The sequence below is a fragment of the Sander lucioperca genome, chromosome 13, assembly GCF_008315115.2.
Source record: "Sander lucioperca isolate FBNREF2018 chromosome 13, SLUC_FBN_1.2, whole genome shotgun sequence".
Taxonomy (NCBI): Eukaryota; Metazoa; Chordata; class Actinopteri; order Perciformes; family Percidae; genus Sander; species Sander lucioperca.
In genome coordinates this window covers 28915877-28938287 of record NC_050185.1, presented here as the reverse complement: position 1 = coordinate 28938287, position 22411 = coordinate 28915877, and the positions used below count along the sequence as shown (strand labels likewise).

The window sequence follows — 22411 nt, the reverse complement described above, 5'->3', positions numbered from 1 at the left end:
TTTTGAAGGCAACAACTTAAAAAACTCCACTAAGCGTAATTAACCAACAATGATAAAAGTATATGATGGACAATAAAACTGTTGTAGCAGCGTTTGCAGTGGTGATTTAGTCATTTCAAAGTTTAAGTACTTCTCTATCAACTGTTGAACTTCCTGAATATCCGAAGAAAGTTGCAACTTTTTGTAACCAGGCTGTTTCGTTAAAGGCTGAACAGATAGTGGGTGGAAACGGACACATTGGCTGTTGGGATGTTTTGGAAAGCTGTGCACTCGGATAAGAAAGATGTGAGTATCTGTACTGTGAAGTCCTCGATGAGAATTTGGTCAGAATAATAGTAAGAGATAAAGGTCAAAAATCACATTTCGGATGTTTACCCGTTTCTCATAAAATTCTTTCACAACGCACACATGACTTGGCCATTTGAGTTTATTTTTTATATCACACGGTTTCTGAATGAAGCATACGGCCAGCAGCAGGTATTTTGCTTTTTTAGAGAGTTGAGGAAAAAAAATATCAGGACAAGACGCTGCCGATTTGCAAGCTTAAAGTACATAGAAAACAATATGTGAGGGTGTTTCTGTGTGTTGCCCTTTAGGCTACAGCCACACCACTATGTCTTCATTTTCAAACAGCATTTTAAAATGAAAATTATCTCCATTCTCACAAGCATTTGAACAGCGTCTCAGAACTAATCACCGTCCGCACCAACACGCCTGAAAACCCAATCAGAGCATTCACGTACACTGGGCATTAGGGGTGTTGAAATGAATCATTGCATCGCGATGCAGACCTACACGATTCTGCATCGATGCAGTGACAGACTATAATCGATTATTGCCTACTGATGTTGCTTGTTGATTTTCTGGTCGCTGCTTTTTTGGTTTTTACCTTTTGTCTGCTGTGTTTAAACGCCGCGATATTCAGGAAGTGTCTTTCTTAAGAGCAGATACAATAAAAATGGGAGTTCATATATATCTGACTGCTGGAATTTGTTGATGACAACAATTTAGCAATTTATATTAATATTGAGGAGGGGACTCATCGTGACGCATCGCGATGCATGGTGATATCGAATCAATTCAAATCGTTGACAGGATAATCGTAATCAAATTGAATCGTAAGACCAGTGAAGATTCCCACCCCTACTGGGCATGTGCAGCTGAAAATGCCGCTGGACCATAGACTGTAAATATTAATGGACAACGCATCCAGTTCGGCGAAGTGTGGAAGTGCCTTAAACCTGCATTCTATCTGAATTCCAGCAGGGGGCGACACGTGCGGTTACAAAAGGAGTTTGGTTTCTGTAGAAGTCTATGAGAAAGTGACCCACTTCTCACTTGATTTATTACCTCAGTAACCATTTTCATGAGTTTATGGTCTCAATCGGTAGTTTTAAGTCTTCTGCAACACAGAATGATGTTCATTTTTTGAATTATGGTCTTGATTTTAAAATCGGCGCTAAAGCAGGGGGTATTTTAGGGCGTGGCTATGATGTGATTGACAGTGAAAGTGTGTAACGTAATGTAGAGTGTAAGGGCTCCTCCCTCACTCCTCCCTCTCATCTAAAATCGTCACATCCGCAACCAGGATGGCTGCGCCCGTAACGGCAAACTCGACGACGGATAGCAGATCTCCACAAACCAATGGGTGACGTCACACACGCGCTGTCCATTAATATACAGTCTATGCGCTGGACATGGGAATTGTCGTAAACCGCTAGGGTGGGAATCACCAGAGGCCCAAACGATATGGTTATATCACAATACTTATGTCACGATACGATTTTTTCCAACTTCATATAATTTACCCAAAGCAAAACTTTCTGAACATCTGTTTTGTCTAAAAAAAAATTTCCTGCTTTGTTCATCTCACTTCAATTTTCGAGAACTGAAAAATCGTATTATTCTAGACCATAGGTTAAATTCTTGTGTGCAATTTATATAATAAAAGATGGATACTACAATACAATACTGCCACGGAAAATATTGTGATACTATGCTGCAGCGATCCCCCCCCCCCCACCCCTATAAACCGCTTGATTAATAGCTTCTTGTGCATGTAGGCAGTAGTAGCATTATAAAATGTTGAATTGAACTGCTCAACAGCTGCTAGCATCAACAACAAAGTCAGAAACGGCTGTAATTCCTTATCCACGTTGAATATTTCTTCCGGAAAAAGGTCACATGATAGGAGCGTGACAAATCAGGGAAGGACATATCGGCTCTGATAAGACCCAATCAGGAAGCAAAAGTGGGCGTCTGTGTGATTATTACTAAAGGTTTTCGTTTGTGCCCGTCCAGACTAAAACGCAATCCCGGTGTTTTCAAACTAAAACGTAGTCAGCAGCGTTTTCAGATGTCTCCGTATAAGTGGCTCGGAAACACCGGTGTAGTGTCGATGCCAGGCGTAAACGGCAAAAGTGTGTTTTAAAATGGAAACATAGGATGTTGACATAGTACGGATGGAGCCTTAGTCCAACTAAACACACAGCTATTAAGAAATATGTAGAATTTTGTATCAAGAAACAAATTATGTGGAAAGTTTGTACTTTATGATGAAAGTCAGTAAGTGCTGGAAGATACATAAATTGTTAATAGCCAAGATGCTCTCCTCAATCCATAACGGTATATCATTTCAATACTTTAGCCATTATATGTACAATGGGAAACTAATCCATCCAGCTGTCTGTACCTACCAATTCTAAAGAGCTGTTTAAGAAATGAAATTGGAAAAGGCAGTTTTTTTCCACAGATTGAAGCTGCTCATCCAACAGCAGACTGTGTACATGCGAACTCGAACTGAAGGGAAAATGAAGTCTGTTTGGGGGCAACGTTGTGCGAGATGACTTGCTGCTGTCCACCTTAGCGACACAATGCTGCTGTCCTGCATTATCCCAACCAATTTGTCACCTGTGCCATTATCATGTGTCCTACAAGATTGAAAAAGGTAGCAAGAAAAGAAGTAAACAGCCATTTATTTTTCTCTTTGGTAGCGGTACGGAAAGTTATTCAGCCACTGATACACAAATGATGACTGGATCCAGGGAGTTTTCATGAATATGAAAATGAACATCACCTCCATTCAGGTAGGCACACATGCTGTAGGAAGCTCTCATTGTAAAACAAAAGCAACAGTCAAACACTGCATCAACTGAAGAGTAGGGCTGGGTACCAAATTCAATACTTTTTAGACATCGACCGAATTGCCTCTAAAGTATTGAGTATCTAAAAATGCCTCGTCATTCAGTACCCAATTTCAATACCTAAAGGAGTAAATATCATCAGCGTCAGGGAGCCAATAAGCATGCAGCATGTTTCTACCATGATATAATGTTTGTGATTGATCGGAAGTAGTATTTAGGAACCGCTATCGAAGTCACGGTATTGGTATCAGTACCGGTACCGGTTTCGAAAGCTTTTGAGCGATACCCAGCCCTACTGAAGAGGCATAATGGGTTTCCAGTTTTTTGTTTCTTCTACATCATATTTGAAAAACAGCTCACCACCCAAATATTCTGTGGACATGAAATCGTGCTCAGGGTTCAGTTTTAACTGCGCCTGCAGCAGGAAGTAGAACAATGCGTGAGGGATTAATTAAAACAACAAGACGAGCTAATCAGTTTATGAGCACCGAAAGGCACAGGATGATTTGGTTTGATGGGTAAAACTAAAAGTTTGTGAATTTTAATTTCCCAGCGGCTGAAACACACACCTGTTGAAGAGCGTCTGGATCGGACAAAGCTGATACTGTCCCAGTCTCAGCTCACAAAGCCTCTGAGCTTAGAGAAACAAAATAGAAAACTGTCAATATCATGGACACCTGTACAATCTCGACTCAAGCAACCCTATACAACAGCCTTGGAATAAATATTAATCATGTGTAGTGTTTGCTGAGTCAATGCATTTGATTTTGTTAAAGCAACTGTGGGCATTAGTCAGTGTGTACGTAGTCTGGATCGACAACAGTTTATTAACTGGATAATCGCCAGAACATTGCCGCCAGATATTCCGCCGGATGTCCACCTTGCAAAACTGTTTTCGTTTTGGTAGACAACAAACTTCAAGCTAGTAAGCTACACGCTGAAAATAGAAAGTTTTAAGGGAAATTTGGATCGCGCAGCAAGGCCTGCTTTGTTCCTTTGTTGATATATTGTAAAGTTTTACAAAGAAAATGTTAATGGCATTTACTCTCTAACTGAGTAGTTTTGGGAGCGATTGGTGGGACAGCTGTGGACGAAGTACACACAGAGATACACTGGTTAGAGCAAATGACGTTTGACCATGTATCCGGCTAATTTAAATAGCTCACGTTACGGTATTGTGTGAACAGTTAACTTCAATTTAGTATTTTATGTGGCGTTTTCTTTTGCGGGCTGTGTCCGGAGCTTAGCGCCGCCCAAGGCATTTGGGATTGGTTTAAAGAAAATCAAACAACTCAGAGGTAAAGTCTCGTTTGTGGTCTGATAAACAGAGAGAAAGCGAGAGCAGGGAAAGGGGGATGAAACAAACAGAAATGTCTTTCCGTTGAGTTTTCCACATTGGTACTGCATTGTGTTACTTCCTATGGGGACTCCAACGGTGTTACTTTGTTTCTGCCTGACATGAAACACAATGTAACTGTAAGCCAAATGTAAGCCACAGGACACCCTGCTGCTCCAAAAGTGCAGAATTGTTTCAGATTTCCTCTGCTGTTTACTGCCAAACCTTTCTCTCTCTGAAGAACTACAGCGAGGTGATGAGAAAAGCAGCCATTTTGGGTCTTTCTGTGGCTCTCAGGTGGCCTCCTCCTCTCCTCTCCTCCAAGACATCAAAACCAACACAATAAATATGATGGAATATGGACTCTGGCTTTGGTCGACAGCATATTTTTTCTCTTTTCACTCTGCTTCCGTTTCAAAGCCCTGTCCCTCTGCTGCTTTAGTACGCCAGGTGCTTTTCATTGTGGGGACACAGGCAGTTGCTTTTTAACCTCCTCAACCCCACCGACCGGCCGGTTCTCACAAACTATTGTGTGGACAAACTTTACTCAAATTTTCAAAACTTAATATCAAGTTCTATAGATGCCAAGATACCAGATATGTCTGGCTGAATGTGGAGGAATTGTGTATGAAACAAGGCAGAAGACGTCATATAGAATTTTTGACTTTGAAAACGCAGAAACATTGATTTTTTTCCCAACTTTAAAGTGACTTAACCTTACAATATGTCATTTTCTGCTGCTAGGGGTCTCTCAATCAAAACAATGGATGTAAACACGAACTTTTGATGATGTAGTGAAGTGGCGTGGGATTATTGGAGTTGTAGTTTTCATTGTTTAGCACAGTTGCTGATTAAAATATATCTGTTCAAAGGATGGGTTTCTCCAATACAGTTTTATCCGTTTAGTAATGTTTAGTAACGTTTATTCATGTCATTCTGATAAAATAGCTGCAGTTTCCCCCACACAATTACGTTTTCTTGATTCGATTTTTATTGGTAGCTAGCTAGCTAGTTGACCAGTTAAGCTAACATTAGCCAGCAGCTAAATCCACAATATCACAATATATTTCACGTCAATGTCACTTTTTGGGATGTTTTCAGCACCAGGGGGGAAAGGGGTTTGTTGTAACGTTACTCAACACCACTGAGAGACTAACTTTGCGGCTGGGGCTGGCCGCCGAGTATCTTTGGGGCTGGCCGAGCTTTGATCACTTTTTAAAGTGATCAACAGGGCCCCAAGGCTATGTGGCTTCCCACTGCTCCTAATATCATGCTTAGGATGGGTTAAATGCATGGATTGAATTGAACTACATTGCACTGTAACATTGTATGTATTGAATAAACTTTCTTTCTTACCCTTTTATGAGAGATACACAGGTTTGATAACAGATGTACTAGCGTCAGAGTTCTGTTAGAATGTAACTACAGTATCATTCTTCCCTTTTGTTTTAACTCAGAATTTTGTTTGTTGTTGTTGTTTTGTTGTTTTTTACATGTTGATATTATTCACATATACACAAGAGGTAAGTTGGCCCTAACCCCCAGCTGGAATGCAGTATTGCAGTTTCTAGAAATCAATAAGGAGAGTAACGCTTTGGCTACATTGAACACGTAGCGTATGCGGACTTCGCGGAGCAGACGTGCACAGGAATGTATCCTTATCCTATTTTTACACTTGTGCGCTGCTATCGTGTCCGGTGTCACCAGTTTCTCTTTGAGTTTAATTGGGTTTTTGTGCTTATGTATGCAACAAAAGGTGGCCTTCTCCTTTAAGAAGACTTCCTCTACTGGAGTGTTATTGTGATTAGAGCATTGAACTGATTTGTTATTTCTTTTTAAAGACAGAAATTGCCTCAAAAACAAACTTAAAAGGTTGAGCGCAGTTGGAACCGAACACACCAGCTTTGGCAGGAAAATGGTCACAATATCATTTGTACTGGCAGCTCGAATCCTGAATATTGGCAGCACTTTACAAAATCACACAGGTTCAACCTTAAGATAGCTTGGTGGCGCATAAAAGACACTTAAAGTAAAGGAAAGCGATCTATGTTGGCCCAATAAAGAATAAACGTCATAGTGACTGCATTGCTGTTACGTTCTATCAGGAAAGAAGAGTCTATATATGTTTTCTTCAACGCTGCGCTGCCCGGTCAGAGCCGTAAACAAAGCAAACAGCTCATTAGGCAGCAGGCTTTATACTCAGCCTTTTCCATTAAGAGTCTGGCGGTCAGTGCTGTGTTTTGATGAAGGTGGCCACCAAACCATTAAACCAAACACTGGGCTCGCTGAGTTTAACAACTGCTGTTAAGCCCAGGGTTCACATAGTCTGCAAAACAGGATGTGCAGTGTTCAGTGGATGTGACCCTGGCAAGTTCTAAAAACACAGTGCAACACCTCCTGAATTAAGCTCGAGGAAGCTTGTTAGGAAGTCAGCCGCGAGTCTCGAGTTTGAGACTCGGACTTGAGTCACCCTTAAAGCTATAGTGCGTAGTCTCCCCCATTAAGAATTCAAAGTAATGACAACAAAACTGTCGCTGCATCCACACGATACAAGCATTCCATGATCTTAGCTACTCGTTACTACAAAAACAAAATCAGAAGAAATTTGTTACACTGGAAAAAAGCAGGTTTGGCGAATCAAATCTTAATTGCCAAGATAATGCACGCTCCATTCCAGTTGGTGACGTGATGCCTGTTTGTTGCCAAGCGGCAAAAAAAAAAACTTAATAAAACATAGGCCAAAACTAAAGAAGAGGAGGAAGCATAACGACCGATAGTGTCATGGAAGCACCTGCTGCAGGCTCTGCCGCCATGGTAACAGACGATGACCACCCCGACGGCGGTGGTGATGAAGATAACTTTACACACCTTTGGCCATAAAGTTCATAATCAAAGTTTTGTTGTTTTACTTTTAATTCTAATACTTAAGTACATTTAATATCAGAAAAATACTTTTGATACTTAAGTACAGTAAATATCAGATACTTTAAGACTTTTAGAGAGGAGGTTGTGTGGTCCCACATCCTATCTGGTTGGCTCAGAGAAGTGATGCTGTCATGCTGACAAAGGGCTTTACAATCCAGGCAGCACGAGTGATAAAACTTTCCCCTTGTTGACGTTGGGAAATGGGCTTCCATTCAGAAAACTAGGCAGATTGTCGGATGGCCTGCAAAGACTAGGCGGTTGTGGATGTCTGCGCTACCCTGATTACCCTCCTAAACACGGATACGTGGTGGGAAATGTGTGGATGAATTGATGGGAAAATGACTGATCTTTTTCCGTTTTTGTGTGGACCGGAAATCCAAAAGTAAACTGCCAACTGCATGTTCACTTTCCTCCACCTGCTTATCAGACATTCTCCGGACATACGTGAAGGTTGAACAACCGCAAAGCTCTCTGCGATTTGCCGGGGTTAACAGGCTCTTGAATGGCTCAACAAAACCGAACGACTTTCTGTCTCACCTGCTGCAACATTAGAGACACATTTTCTTTTCAACTTCGAGCAGAAACTCAATCATTGTCATTCGGGACAGGAAGACGTGCTTCCTTGTTATTCTCGTTTTCTCCCACTCACAGATTGCATCTTCAGAAATCAAACAATTTTTGATAAAAAATTATTTGGAGGGCCCCTGTATGGTAAAAATATTCATGAATTCTGAATTATGTGCAGAAGGGGAACCTATCAGTAAAATGGACAATTTTCAAATAATCTCTTATGATGTTGAGAGTCGAGAAACCTGAAACCTTTTTTTTTTTTTTTTTTATTCCAGCTGGAATTTCTTTCCTTTTCTTCAGCTAGGATTTTTTTTCACTTCACATCTGGAAAGGTTTTTTAACTGCACTGTAGAATAGTACACACAGCACTCCCCTGAGCCTGTCATGTGAGTACACTCAGAGTGACAGCAAACAGAGAGGAAAGAAGAGAAGGACAGAGTGGGCGAACAGAGAGCAAAGCTGAGAGAGGGAATGAGAAAGAAGTGTGGAGAAGAAAGGAGGAGATGGGTATGTAAACATAGGCAAAAAGCCGGTGCGTGGCTTTGCCCCTCACTTTACGCTCTCTTTGTGTTGCCCTTCTTAAACTACGTTTTGCTTTGGGGAAACAACAACCAGAACCTCTGAGCTAGCAAGCTAAGAATATTGGATTGAGAGAAAATTTGGATCGTGCAACAAGGCAGGCCTGCTTGGTTCTTTCGGTGAATGATTGTAAAGATTTACAAAGAATATGTTTAGGGCATTTCCTCTCTAAAAGCAGTTACACGCCGGGCTGATAATCGGCCGCTGGACAGTCTGGCGAGGTCAGTGACTCGAGTCTGTTCGGTGTGTCCCGTGCCGTCGTCCGTTGGAGGAGCCATCTGCCTTCATTTTGGCCGACCCGACATGCTCAGTCGGAGACAGGGCAGTCGGGACTCACCCGGAAATAGTGAGCGGGATGAGCGTGACTGAGCCTCTCAAAATCTGACAAATCTTTTAAACTGACCTTTGTCGATCTGAAATGAAGACAGATTCAGCAACTGCACGTCCTATTTCTGGCTTAAAATCTTTTCAGAAACACGTTTCGGTGAACTATTTTAGTAAAATATGAGATCGTATTCTGAATGAGTCGCCAGTAATGGCCGCTTGAAAAATCCAAAATCCGGAAGCAGCAGCCAGAACCATGTGATGCGTTCGTCCAATCAGCTGACGGTTTTTATTTTTTGGGCGACAATACAGATTAGCGCCGCCTGCTGTTATGGAGACGTAATACGTCTCGTCTCTTTGCTGTGTTCCGAGGCACTTTTTTGACCAACTCGGGGACACTGATCAGTCCAACTGCCTTTTCTGCCAACGGTGGACCGTCTGGTTGGTGTGTAACTGGCTTTACTGGGACGTTTTGGGGCTGATTGGTGGGATTGCTGTGGACGAAGTACACACGGAGATACACTGGTAAGAACCCCTTGCAGATTTTGATCCGGCCCGCATTATCAATTTAGGCTCGCAATAAATTTCGGGCCACTTACTTTTTCAGGTCAGTTTTGTTGCTTTTATCAACATTTTTGTCGCTTTTTGGGCTTTATGTTGACCAAACTGTAAGTGAGAAGACTATATGAGACATGCAGTAATACAGTCAAAAATATTAGACTTTTTGATTAAATAAAAGCACTTCATTAAACTAAACATGTCTGGCCCTTGATGGGATTCTCATTTTCCAGTGTGGCTATTAGTGAAGTTGAGCTTGACGCCCCTGGTTTAAACTCTGTGGCTGTGTCACACACACACACACACACACACACACACACACACACACACACACACACACACACACACACACTCCCCCTCTCCATTCATTCTGCTCCCTCTGCCCCAAAACAGAATCATTTACCACACAAGTTGCAAGACCACAATCAATCAGTGTGTGTGTGTGTGTGTGTGTGTGTGTGTTTGAAAGCTGATGAGTGTTATCCTCTTTCTGACTGTGTGTGTTGCCCAGGTTCCCACCCCCATTTCCCCACTGGGCTGTTTAGTTTGGCCCATCGCTGATCACTGCAGAATAAACACCAGACTTCATTTGGCTCAGAGCCTCGGCGTCTTCTCATTTTTTCACTTTTAATCATCTTTATCCTCAAGAACCACTTTATTATTTAAGGCTGTTTGACTGTAAAAAAAAAGATTGCATAATTAGTTGTCTGCATGTGTAAATAAACAGTGCTAGCTTCTGGGTCTCCTTCCGAAGGAGAAATGCTCTGACAGGAAATGATGTGTTTTATATTTTCTGTATTTTTTCTGTTGTAGGATTCACTCTTGATTTTATTTTTCTCTAGCATCATAAACCCAGTGGTGGCAAATGGATCAAACACATGTCTTTTCAAAGTCAAAAAAACAACTTTAAAACTAAATTTATAAAAAACGTATATACTTCTGGCCTCACATCTACAAGCAAGGGCATAGGTTTTGTTTCAACAAGGGGGGGGGGGGTTATTTATAACTAAATAAAAAAATAAAATTGAGCCTTAAACACTTAATTTCCTGCATTCTGGTGATTTTTTATGCAACAACTCTGCATCAACATGTGGTGCAACGTCTTTAATTATTATTATTCTTAATTACTCTCCTGTATTGTTCAAAATGTTCTGCATATTCAAAACGTCACACGGGAGAAAGAAAAGAGACGTGCGCTGTGAGGTTAAGATGGTACGGTCCACTGTAGGGGTGTCTGAAATCGTTGGGAAACATATTAACAAGTAAGAAGGATATAAACATGTTCTTAGCCCCCTGAACGGTTATTTTCACCTCTTTTTGGGAGTGGGTACTTTGATATTTTTTAAGGGGGTCAAATCCTCCTCTTCTAAATATTTTGGGGGGGGCATATCCCCCCCCCCCCCCCCATCTACGCCTATGTCTACGAGGACTGATGGTGACCTGCAGATACTACATGTGAACAATTAAATGGGATTACCAGAGAAACTGTAATCACCGCTGAACTTCAGATCAAACTTCCTGGCTCGCCTCACTGCTGACGTGCTGCCATGACGGCAGTCCAACACGCCAAGTGCAAAGGTTAATTGCAGCCCTTTACAGATTGTATTTGAAATTCAACAGGAACAAAACAATGTCCATTCTGCAAAGGCTCAGACACTGTGCAGCATGGTGGCCTTATAAAACCTGAACATATACCTCCTGTCACATTAAAGTATTGGGTGGAGTCTTTTTCCTGCTGAAGAGCAAAAACACGATGACTTCAGAAACATCCCTAGAAGTCTATTAAACCTCCTATAAATTTGGATTTAATCAAAATGTCCTTTTAAATCCTTTGTCATCGTCTCCCACTCTGACAAAAAACAACAACTCAACAGAAATACAGACAGGGACGCGTTTTGCTCATTCAAGACCATTATTTTAGGACTGCAACTAACTATATTTTCATTGTCGATTAATCTGTCGATTATTTTCTCAATTAATCGATTAGTTATTTGGTCTATAAAATGTCAGAAAATGGGGAAAAATGTGGATCAGTGTTTCCCAAAGCCCAAGACAACGTCCTCAAATGTCATGTTTTGTCCACAACTCAAAGATATTCAGTTTGCTGTCACAGAGGAGAGAAGAAACTAGAACAATATTCACATTTAAGAAGCTGGAATTATGTTTCCTCGCATCGCTGTTTTCCTTGGATTGGGGTGGCACCTAAATCATGGTTGCAGCTGCCGCCGGTGTCCTGCTCAAAGCCCTGCTACGCCCCGCTACACCCCGCTACGCCCTACTATGCCCTACTACCCCTGCTATGCCCTGATCAACCTGCTACGCCCTACAATGCCCTACTACCCCTACTACCCCTGCTATGTCCTGCTATGCCCTGCTATGCCCTACTACCCCTGCTATGCCCTGCTCTGCCCTAGTATGTCCTGCTATGCCCTGCTATGCCCTGCTCAACCTGCTACGCCCTGATCAACCTGCTACGCCCTGCTATGCCCTGCTACTGGATCTCACCAGGTCACGTCATGTCCGGCTGCAAGGGGTAAGCACGAGGAACGCTGAACTCCAAACTTTTGGGAAATTTAATACATTCAGTTGATTTAATATAGCATATTATGAAATAAGGTGGACATAAAAGCGAAAGTCATAAAGTGGTTTTATGGCATCAAAAGGAGGAAGACGAGGAAGGAAAAAGAGTCCAGACTTACCTGTCCAAACAGCCGATTCACCTGCGGCAACAATGGCTGGAGCTGAAGGAGCAGACGAGAGGCAGTGTGAACTGTTCACGCAAATGCGTCTTATAATAAGAGAGGAGATTAACGCTGCAATAGAAAAGTTGCAGCAACTGGATGGTATGAAAGAAGACTTAAAAGAATGCAACGTGAAACTTTGTGGAAGTTGAGCAATCTCTCTCAGGCATGGAGGATCGGATTACATCACTGGAGAAATCAAATAAATCTCTCCTAAAAGAGAATAAAGAGCTGAGAGAAAGAGCTTAACGACTGGAAACACACAGCCGAAAGTTTAATCTGAGGGTGTTTGGACTGGATCGGGATGTTGAAAAAGGCAATCCCACTGATTTCATGGCAAACTTTTTTAAGGAGGTTTTCAAAAGGGAAAAATCTCCTAGCTGAGCCTGAAGTGGAAATTGCCCACCGAGTTGGGCTGCTGACAAGAGAGGGAGCCAGGGCGATGATGGTAAGAATGCAAAGATATGCGACCAAAGAAGCTATTATTAAAATCGCCAAAGAAGAGGAAGTGATTAATTTTAGAGGAATGAAGGTGAAGATCTTTCCAGATCTAACTGGTGAGATGGGGAAGAAAAGATCGCAGTTCCAAGATGTCAGAGCCAAACTGCGTGAAGTTGGGATAAAACATGGGATCATTCATCCAGCCACTCTTATCATTCATTACCTTTAAGGGCGAGACAAAATACTTAAAGGACAGGGAAGCGGCAGAGACTTACTTTAATAAAGTGATTAAATCCTGAGAGGTCCAAGGTGGAAAATAACGAAGAAAATGAAAAGGTGAATAATTTTGTATTTTGTTTTTTCTTTTGGCCTGCTGAAAAGACTTACTGAAAATAGCAGATGCTGAGAAGGACTAGGCTATGCCCTACTACACTCTGCTACACCCTGTTATGCCCTGCTATGCCCTACTACACTCTGCTACACCCTGTTATGCCCTGCTATGCCCTACTACACTCTGCTACACCCTGCTATGCTCTGAACTGCCACAACTATTATTTTTAGTCATAGTTCCATTATCTTTAATATAATATAATATATAATACTATAATTGCCACTGTTCATCATACCAACTGCAATAATTATTCTGCATCATATTTATCTATCTATGTATTCTCTATCTATCTGTATCAGTGTCTCTGTGTCCCAATCGGCAGCGGCAGAGAGTCTAGGTCTGTCCCAGGTTTCTGCCTAAAAGGAAGTTTTTCCTCGCCATTGTTGCACTAAATGCTTGCTCTTGGAAGAATTGTTGGGTCTTTGTAATTTATAGAGTGTGGTCTAGACCTACTCTATCTGTAAAGTGTATTGAGATAACTATTGTTATGATTTGATACTATAAATTAATATATATCATTAAATTGGAATCAGATAACCTTTTTTTTTTCCATAAAACATGACTCAAACCGATAATTGAATTATCATAATAGTTCCAGATCAATTTAATAGTTGGCAACCAATCTTTGCAGCTCTACATTATTTATTTGTGTTTTACCATTAAGTTCTGTGTGGAAATTTGCACACGTAGTTCAGCCCGACTACGCATCTCCGCCTCTGCATTTTTAATTCCAACTGGCACCTGGAGACCGTCACCGCTATCACACTGGTGATGAGTCCGTCCAGGCGCAAGGAAAAAGTTACGCCAAAGTTTACATAGTGCATCTGGCAAAGGCTGTGCTGGAAAGAGCCATCGCCTGTGAGGTTTTGTATGGAAGACCATATTTGGGCTGTGAATTATGACAACTTTTTAGCGGGGGAGTAAATATTAGGACAGGGGGATACTCCTGTGGAGAGACTGCGAGACAGCGAGTGCTGAAAAGAAAAAGTGAAGGCCAAAGCGAAAGACAGAGATGAGGGAATAGAGCAGCGATTCTCACGGGCCGTGTTCACATTGCAGCTAAATACGGTCATCACTCCTCAGGAAACACAGAGCTGGTTCAGTTCACACACAGTTCGGTTATGAAAACGAAGAAAATGAGAGCGTTCTACCACCAGAGTAAACAAGTAAGCCACTTCAACAAATTAGAGTGCAGACTGGGTTGATTCCAGCAGAGCCATTCTCTCTTGTGCATTCACTACCACTCTACACTGCAAACAATTTTATGTCATCAACACATCCATGATTCATGGAAATGTTGTGTAAAACAAGGTCATATTTTTCCTTGTATTTATGTATGGTTTGCAAAAATGGGAACTGCTGGGTCCGTGAGATGAGCACACTCTACATTACGGCCAAGCATGTGCCCTTAAAATAGCATCTGAATAACGCGCCACTGACTTTAGACTAGGTTTTTCCTGGTCTGTGGCGGAATTGTTTTCTGAAACTGCAAAATAGCACTAGGGAACGTTTGCGCCAGAACACGCCTCCTCTTTTTGAATTTGGGTGTTTTATTCAATGAAATAGCTTTTGAAGAAAACAATTGATGAAAGAACATCGAAAAAAGTGACAAAAATGTCAGAAAAAGCTTCAGAAACGTCGGGAAAAGTGACAAAAATGACAAACAGTGACAAAAACATCGGGGAAAGCTTACAATACATTGAGGAAAGCATCAAAAGTGTCGAAAAAGACGCCGAAAAAGTTGAAAAACATTTTTATTTTTTTTATTTTGACCCAGAAAAACAAAAAGTTGCATGTTCAAAAGAATTATGCACAGACAACATATATACTGTACTTTCAAGTAACTTCATTGTAAACCCATCAGCTGCATTATTAGACACTCAGAGCAACCAACGTAATGTAAAGAGAAAAAGTCTGCAATCTTCGTGTCCTGTGTGAGACCAAAAGTCAACGTTGGCTTTTTGAAAGTTACGTAGGCTAAGTAAGTTCACATCCAACCCTTAGGTAACATTCTTAACTAATGCCACAAGCAGAAGTTATGTAACAAATGTATAGGCTAGGGCTGTGCAGTTAACCAAAATCGCGATTAGGATTTCGGCTTCTAACAATTATTAGGAGCACATTACGTTTTGCAAGTTTGATGCCGTGCCTCTCTCTCTTTATGCATGTTTTAATTCAATAAGACCATTTTCACAGCACATGGAAATTAGTTGACATCGGTGGTATTTAAAATTGGATAAATGTATGTAAAGTACGCACGGTTAATGCAAAACCATTGCTGCAAAAAAAAACTCCCTCTCTCTATGCTTTTTTTTCTCTCTGCCGTGTGAAATAGTGTGTGTGCAACAGGATTATGAAGCACAGGGTTACATAATCCATCTCAGCCAATCAGTGAGCATGACTGCTCTAACGTCATAGAGTATGTTGATTTAACACACACACACACACACACACACACACACACACAGCTGGAGCCAGGTATCAGCTCTCACAGGAAAAGCAGAACCAGCTGTCTGAATTCGACACACACACACACACACACACACACACACACACACACACACGTAGTCACAGAATCAGAGGTATTCCTTAAGTTTTAGGAGGCGCTCAGAGAGTCTGGACGTTAACATTAAGCAGAAGGATTATCGAACCATCAACTTTTTCAGTTTATCACCGAAGTTCATTCAAAACCCTGAAGGAAGCTGTTTTGAATTTTGCAGCTTCGTGACTAAAAGCTTAGAGACCTGCATCACCAGTCCTGCAGCCTGCTGATCATTTACCTTTCATATTCCATACTCTGTGTGGGTGTGTGTTTATGAAGGTGACAAACACAACTTCACATTGTTAGGGTGAAGTTACGAGAATCAGCACGCGCGCACACACACACACACACACACACACACACACACACACACACACACACACACGGTTTCATTTTGGCCAGTAAGAGGCTAATTTCTAACCTGACTCCGCCAGATGGATTGCTTCGCATTTGCTCGGCATATCCATCTGGGAACTTTCCGTTGGAGAACTTTTGGGAAGGGGCGAAAATACTGGTTAGCTGATTGGATAAACCATCTGTCTATCACCACCTTCTTCACGACTAGTGGAGCCAGTTGATATGTCAAACTCTTGCCGAAACCAGTCGGGAGAAGAGCAAAACCATCTTTTCCTCTGAGAAAAGCCTCCAGTGCCGTTTTTTGCTCTTCTTTCAATGAAGGAATACTTTCTAATTTGGATAAAACTTGCGCGATAGCTACGCTCATCTCATCCGTGGAAGCCATCATGTTGTTTATACTGAACAGTCGCTTCTCGTTGCGTCACACCTAAACCCGCCTTAAAACCAACGCTGATTGGTCGATCGTTTGGCGAACGCCTCCAAATTTTCTCGGTCTCAAGATGCCAGACTGATCTGCGAACGGAAAACTGGAGCTCGCGAGATCAGGACGGTCTCACGAGGATAGCTAATTTCGCCATGACATGGATTTAGGGTTAAAAATAAGGCACCAGTATACTCCGTCAGAATTGTTGTTGGACGGTCGAATAGCTTTGGAATTTCCAGATATGTTTCATAGTATAGATAAAAAAATGTTAAATACCAATAAAAGACAAATAGTGAGGGAACATAATAAGCTGCTGAACAATGAATGGTTAAACTACAAAATTATATTTTTATAAGAGCTGCAAAGATGAATCGATTGTCAGCTGTTAAATTAATCGCCAGATATTTTGATACTCGATTAAGCAGCTTAAGTAAATTTTAAGAAAACAAAGTACATTACATTACATTTAGCTGATGCTTTTATCTAAAGCAACTTACAATTGCTATATATCCGAGGTTGCACGCCTCTGGAGCAACTAGGGGTTAAAGGGTCTTGCTCAGGAACACATTGGTTGATGAATCACAGTGGGAATCGAACCCAGATCTCCCACCCACCAAAGGCACGTCATATCCACTGCGCCATCACCACCAAGTAAAAATGTATCTGATTCCAGCTTCTCAAATGTGAATATATTCTAGTTTCTTCTCTCCTCTGTGACAGTAAACTGAATATCTTTGAGTTGTGGACAAAACAAGACATTTGTGGACGTCATGTTGGGCTTTTGGGAAACACTGATCCACATTTTTCACCATTTTCTGACATTTTATTGACCAAACAACTAATCGGTGAATCGAGATAATAATCAACATATTAATCGACAACGAAAATAATTGTTAGTTGCAGCCCTAATTTTTATGATCTAATTTTTTTACACAGATTTCTTTAATTCAATTGTATAAAATTCAAAAGAAAACACTTTATATTCATGCGTTAAGTAAAGTAATGAGCATGAGCTATCCTGATAACGCCAGCCTTAGAGTGCATTGTAAGATGCTATCACAGTGCGAGACTAACAAGTCAGCAACAGTGACTACCTCGCTAGCAAGCTACACTGTCAGAAAAAGACGTTCAATGCAAGGTACAAACATAGCAAATGTTCCCTTAAAAGTACAAAAATGTAGCCTGGCTCCGCTCTCCTACGTGCTTACGCTCAATTTTCATTTCCCTTCAGTACTCCGTCTGGGTTCGCGGTATAGTCTTGGGTTTTCTCGACCCAAGTTTTTGGCGGTCCAATCAGCAAACAGAGGGAGTGGCTGAGAACGATGACGTTGAGGACGTGCGCTAGAAAGATGCGAGCGAAGCCATTCGGTCTGTTGTGGCACCGCTGACGAATATCTAGAAGTTAAAGCCCGAGCAAGAACAATCTTTGCTGAGGTTTGTTGGTGGCCATGATGTTGTGGCCCTCCTCCCCACGGGGTTCGGGAACAGTTTGATTTTCCAGCTCGTTCTGTTAGTGGTGAAGGAGTTGGCTAAGGCTAACGCAAGCGGTGCTAATGCTAATAGCCTTGGCGGTCTCCCCTCTTGCTGCACATGCGCATGACATACGTCACGACCAAACGTTAGCGATTGGTTATGGCAGATCCAGAGTGGCTCTGGGCAGATCCAATAGTTTTAAACTTCAACAGAGTACCCGCCTTCAAGGAAGTTAACACTTGTCAATGGAGAGAGGCCAGACTCTCTGTACAAATGAAATGTACCAGAGTCTGGTAGGACAACAATGTACCTTGAAGGTACAATTATGCACCTTCCATTGTACATTGTGGACTTCCCGAGGTGTAAAGTACATATTTGTACAAAACATATATGTACCTTTATGTTTGAATGTAAAACGGCGAGAATTTGGTAATGCTCGCCACACTTGTGTGGATGTTTTTGTGGAAATGAATGTCTCAACATAGAAACACAAGTCCATCTATAATATATTCAAACTCAATAACTCTCAACAATTGTCAAACTAAATAAATGTATGAAACGGTTTGAAGTTTCGGCATATGTGTATGTTGCTAACAGGCTATAGCTAGCATGCCAATGAAAACACAAAAGTAAATGACACTTCTACAGGTTGCTATTGTTAGACCTTCATACAGTCCCTCACGGTTACACCTGAGACTTACTCTGCACATGGTGGCAGCAGGTGACGGCCAAGTGTCACCCTCTGGGTCACCGTGGCATTTTCAGTCAGTTCAGAGAATTAACCTTCTAGTCACGCACACGCACACACACGTTTGTTTCACTATTTTTGTGAGGACCCGTGCCCCTTACCCTAACCTCAACCATCACAACTAAATGCCTAACCTTAACCCTTACCCTCACCCTAACCATAACCTAATTCTGACCCTAATCCTAAAACCAAGTCTTAACCCTCAAACAGCCCTTTAACATTGTGGGGTCCAGCATTTTGGGCCCCACAAGGCTGTGCAGACCCCACAAGTATACTGTATTCCCCGGTTTTTGGACCCCACGAATATAGTAAAACAAGCACACACACACACACACACACACACACACACACACACACACACACACACACACACACACACACACACACACACACACACACACACACACACACACACACACACACACACACACACACGCCACAAAAATACCTCCAGGGAAATAAAACAAAACCATTCCCTGCAGCTTCACTTTAACCACACACCATTTCTCTCACCACACAGCACAGCTCGGTGCCCCAGGCTGGCTGATCTATTGAAACCTGCTTTGTGTTAATAGTGATGAAACTCTGCCAGACGCCCCACTGAGAAAGGTGAGCGTCAGACCGGAGACCTCCTGACCTCTCAGGATCTGTCAGATGGAGAGAGAGCTAATAGCTCTCGGTGTGGAGAACACGCTGAGACCGCTGGATGTTTGGAGCACAGAACTCCGTTTAGCACCCCGAGTATCGGTAAGTGAACCCCTCAGTCACAGTGTGCAGCAAACACTTGGAAAACACTCGGCTTCAGTGAGACGTGAAACCACAATCAGTCACAGCTACAGATCACATGCTGGTGGTTTGTTAATGGAGCTGCCTTGTAACTGTATGATGGACAGAAACAAGCAGGAGCAGACCAGGATATCATGACAGCTTTTTGGAATTGGTTTAGAGCTGAGCGATATGGGAAAAAAAATCTAATATAACAATAGTTTTTACCAAAGACATTGATTTCGATATTGCAGCAGATATATTGTAGGGTTGACTATTGGTGTGTTCACAAAATATTTACACGAGAGTTTTGATAAATAATCACCAATCATGTGGCTACAATGTGGGTAAAGGCAAATAATAGAACAGCTAGAACAGTCTGGTAAGTTCAGAAAATGCAGCCCTAATGCAGCCTTTAAAACCAGGGAAAAGACAACACAATATTACAATATCCAAAATTGAAGATGACATCTAGTGGATATATATCAATGTCGATATAATATCGATATGTTGCCCAGCCCTTAATTGGTTTGAGAGATGTTAAAGGATAAGGTTGGTGTCATTTCATCTTTTAATTTATATCAACAATCCCCCTGAAGAGACGAAAAAACAGAGATTTTATCCTCCCAACAAGTAGCCAAAGCCTGATGCAGCTCATGTCTCCATGCCATAGAAGTTCAGTGTGTCCAAAAACTATTAACCTTCTGACACCTGCGGGAGCGTTGGCACTCCCGGCCAACATTACTGTCTTTAAGAGGCTGTAGAGGGTCATGTTCTATGGCTAGAGGTAAGATACTGAAACTGCATCATATGAAACTACAAGGCCTAAGGCAACCAGTGGTACCAACCATGTCTTACATAGCTTCTCGGGAAGGGAGCTAAATAACGCTCTTATTTAACACTTTTTCTCCAAATTCCATCATAATGTTCTAAAAAGGTGTCTAACCAAAACATGTTAATTACAGATTCATGAAAAAGCCTAATTGACACAGTGTTGAGCTCAAACTAATCTTCAGGTTCCCAGCTTTCAGATGATGTACATCACTTCTATGTAACATCTACTATTTACCTGCTATCGCCCCCCAAACATCCCCTGTACCTCATAAAAAAAAGACAAAAAAAAGAGGTCTATGTGGGTCTCAGAGGGTTAAAAACACATACTCTTACATTGGTTGCCATATTCCTTTATTGCAATTGCCCAAGGCTGAAACAACTGCAACTGTACAGCTACTCAATGTCACTCAACATCACTGGTTTCACCAACTCTTCCATAAGATGTTTTGACCTTTTGCACATCAACCGCAAAAGACTGAAACAAGTCGAATGCTGTTTTAATTAACTGTAGCTGAAGGAGAGATGTTCAGGACCAACTGGACCATTGGACAATTGGTTCTTTTTTAATCTTAGCTTCTAGCATTTTTTTTGTGATCAACTTGGCTCCCAAAATCTGTAAATACATTAGATGTTGGAGTGAGTCTTCAGCTCCAGTATCAGTTTGTATAACTCTACCTGCTGGGTCTGGACCCTTTCATTTCTAATCAGAAGTGACATCACTGCATGAGAGCTGCATTTGAATTTCTCCTGTTTGGAATAAAACAAACGTATAGGGAAAATGAGAAGACAGTCAACTGTTTCCCCAAGTCCACCACAGTCGGAAAATAAAAGAATAACAAGTTGTCATCTTCACTGGTGGATGTGCACCCATGGATAGCACAAACAAGCATGATGGCACAAAGAAATAGAAAGCTAGATAGTTAGGCAGTATATATACGTCGCTAGCAAAAAATATGAAAGGCTTGATATCGAGGAGTGATGGGTTGACTCAGAAAGAGACAGATTGAGCGGGAGCAGTGGTTTTGTTACATGGTACAGGTGACGTGACTTGTACATTTTTCTATGACTGGTTCGCGGAATTTATTGCGTAAAATTCGTAATAAATATCTGAGCATAACCATGCTCACTTAAAACCCAATACCAGGAAAGTTAACAGAAACTTAAATGACAATATCTCGAATTTCGATTGAAACTAATTTCCAATACTTTCAGATACTTACTTTTATATATATATATAAAGGCCTTAAATTACATAGCTAGAAGGCTAATGTGGATTTGGGTTTCTCCAGTGGCTTTAAGGACCTGATTTAACAAATTATTGGAGACAGCAGCTGTATACGACTCTGAAATACATCTTTTAAGTTTGTGCAGAAAACACCAAGAAACTTCACATGTGCCTCATTTAATTCGCTGGTGCAGCCAAGGACTGACATTCCCAGAAAGTTTACTATTTCAAAATATATACTGATATTGCAATATCAAATAACATATACCATAGTAGAAGATTTTAACCTCATCTCCCATCCCTCAATTAAATTTCTTGAGTCATGCTGGGATGCTTTAACGACCATTTTCTACTACCGAGATGCTGCAGCAACCTTGCGTGAACTCCCCATCCCAAGCTGCCAACCAGCTGCGTAATCTACATTCACATCATATCCCAACTCACCCGACAGCCGCCTCTCCCTCACGCTCCTCCAGAAGACATCCCAAGCCTTGTTGGTGGAATCTTTCACATGCTCGCTGAAGGATCTCCGCAGTGGAGTTTTCACCGCCGGCGTCTGAGCCATATTCCACACGTCCAAACAGTTACATATTCCAACTGAAAAACCACGCGTTTCTGGAGAGTTTCTAACCCATGTGGGCAGCACGCTCCGTCATGGCTCATGCAAAGGGTGTGTTTGACTTAAGAATTGAGGAAGAGGGAGGAGGAGGAGGAGGCAGGGGGGGCTGACACTTGATGCAAGAAATCTGCATGTAATTTGTGAAAACACTGCTGTCCTCTCTCTCCCTACAGCGCACCTCCCTCCTCAGAAAGTTGTGTGTGTGTGTGTGTGTGGGTGGGTGTTTGAGCAAGGGTGAGTCAAAGAAAATGTGTGCGAAGAACTGTTTATGCGGATGAACAAACTATTATGGTGTGTGCGTGTACATCTGTGTGTTGTCAAGAGGATGGACGTGAACCAGAGAGAGTGTGTGAAGTGTTTTTTGTGTGTGTGTGCGTACTTGGCTGGCCGAAGAGAGGAAATGACATCTAACCTGG

General features: G+C 41.7%; 1 protein-coding gene across 2 annotated transcripts in view; it reads right to left on the bottom strand.

Annotated features, from left to right (window-relative positions):
- The window catches only part of si:dkeyp-23e4.3 (rho GTPase-activating protein 7), a 153985-nt gene extending 131944 nt beyond the window's left edge, over window positions 1-22041 (bottom strand). For both annotated transcript variants that reach the window (XM_031307932.2, XM_031307933.2), the window contains exon 1: window positions 21821-22041. In XM_031307932.2, the coding sequence (XP_031163792.1) occupies window positions 21821-21941 (121 nt within the window). In that variant the 5' untranslated portion in view covers window positions 21942-22041. The remainder of the gene's footprint in view (window positions 1-21820) is intronic.
- Between the last annotated feature and the right edge of the window lie 370 nt (window positions 22042-22411).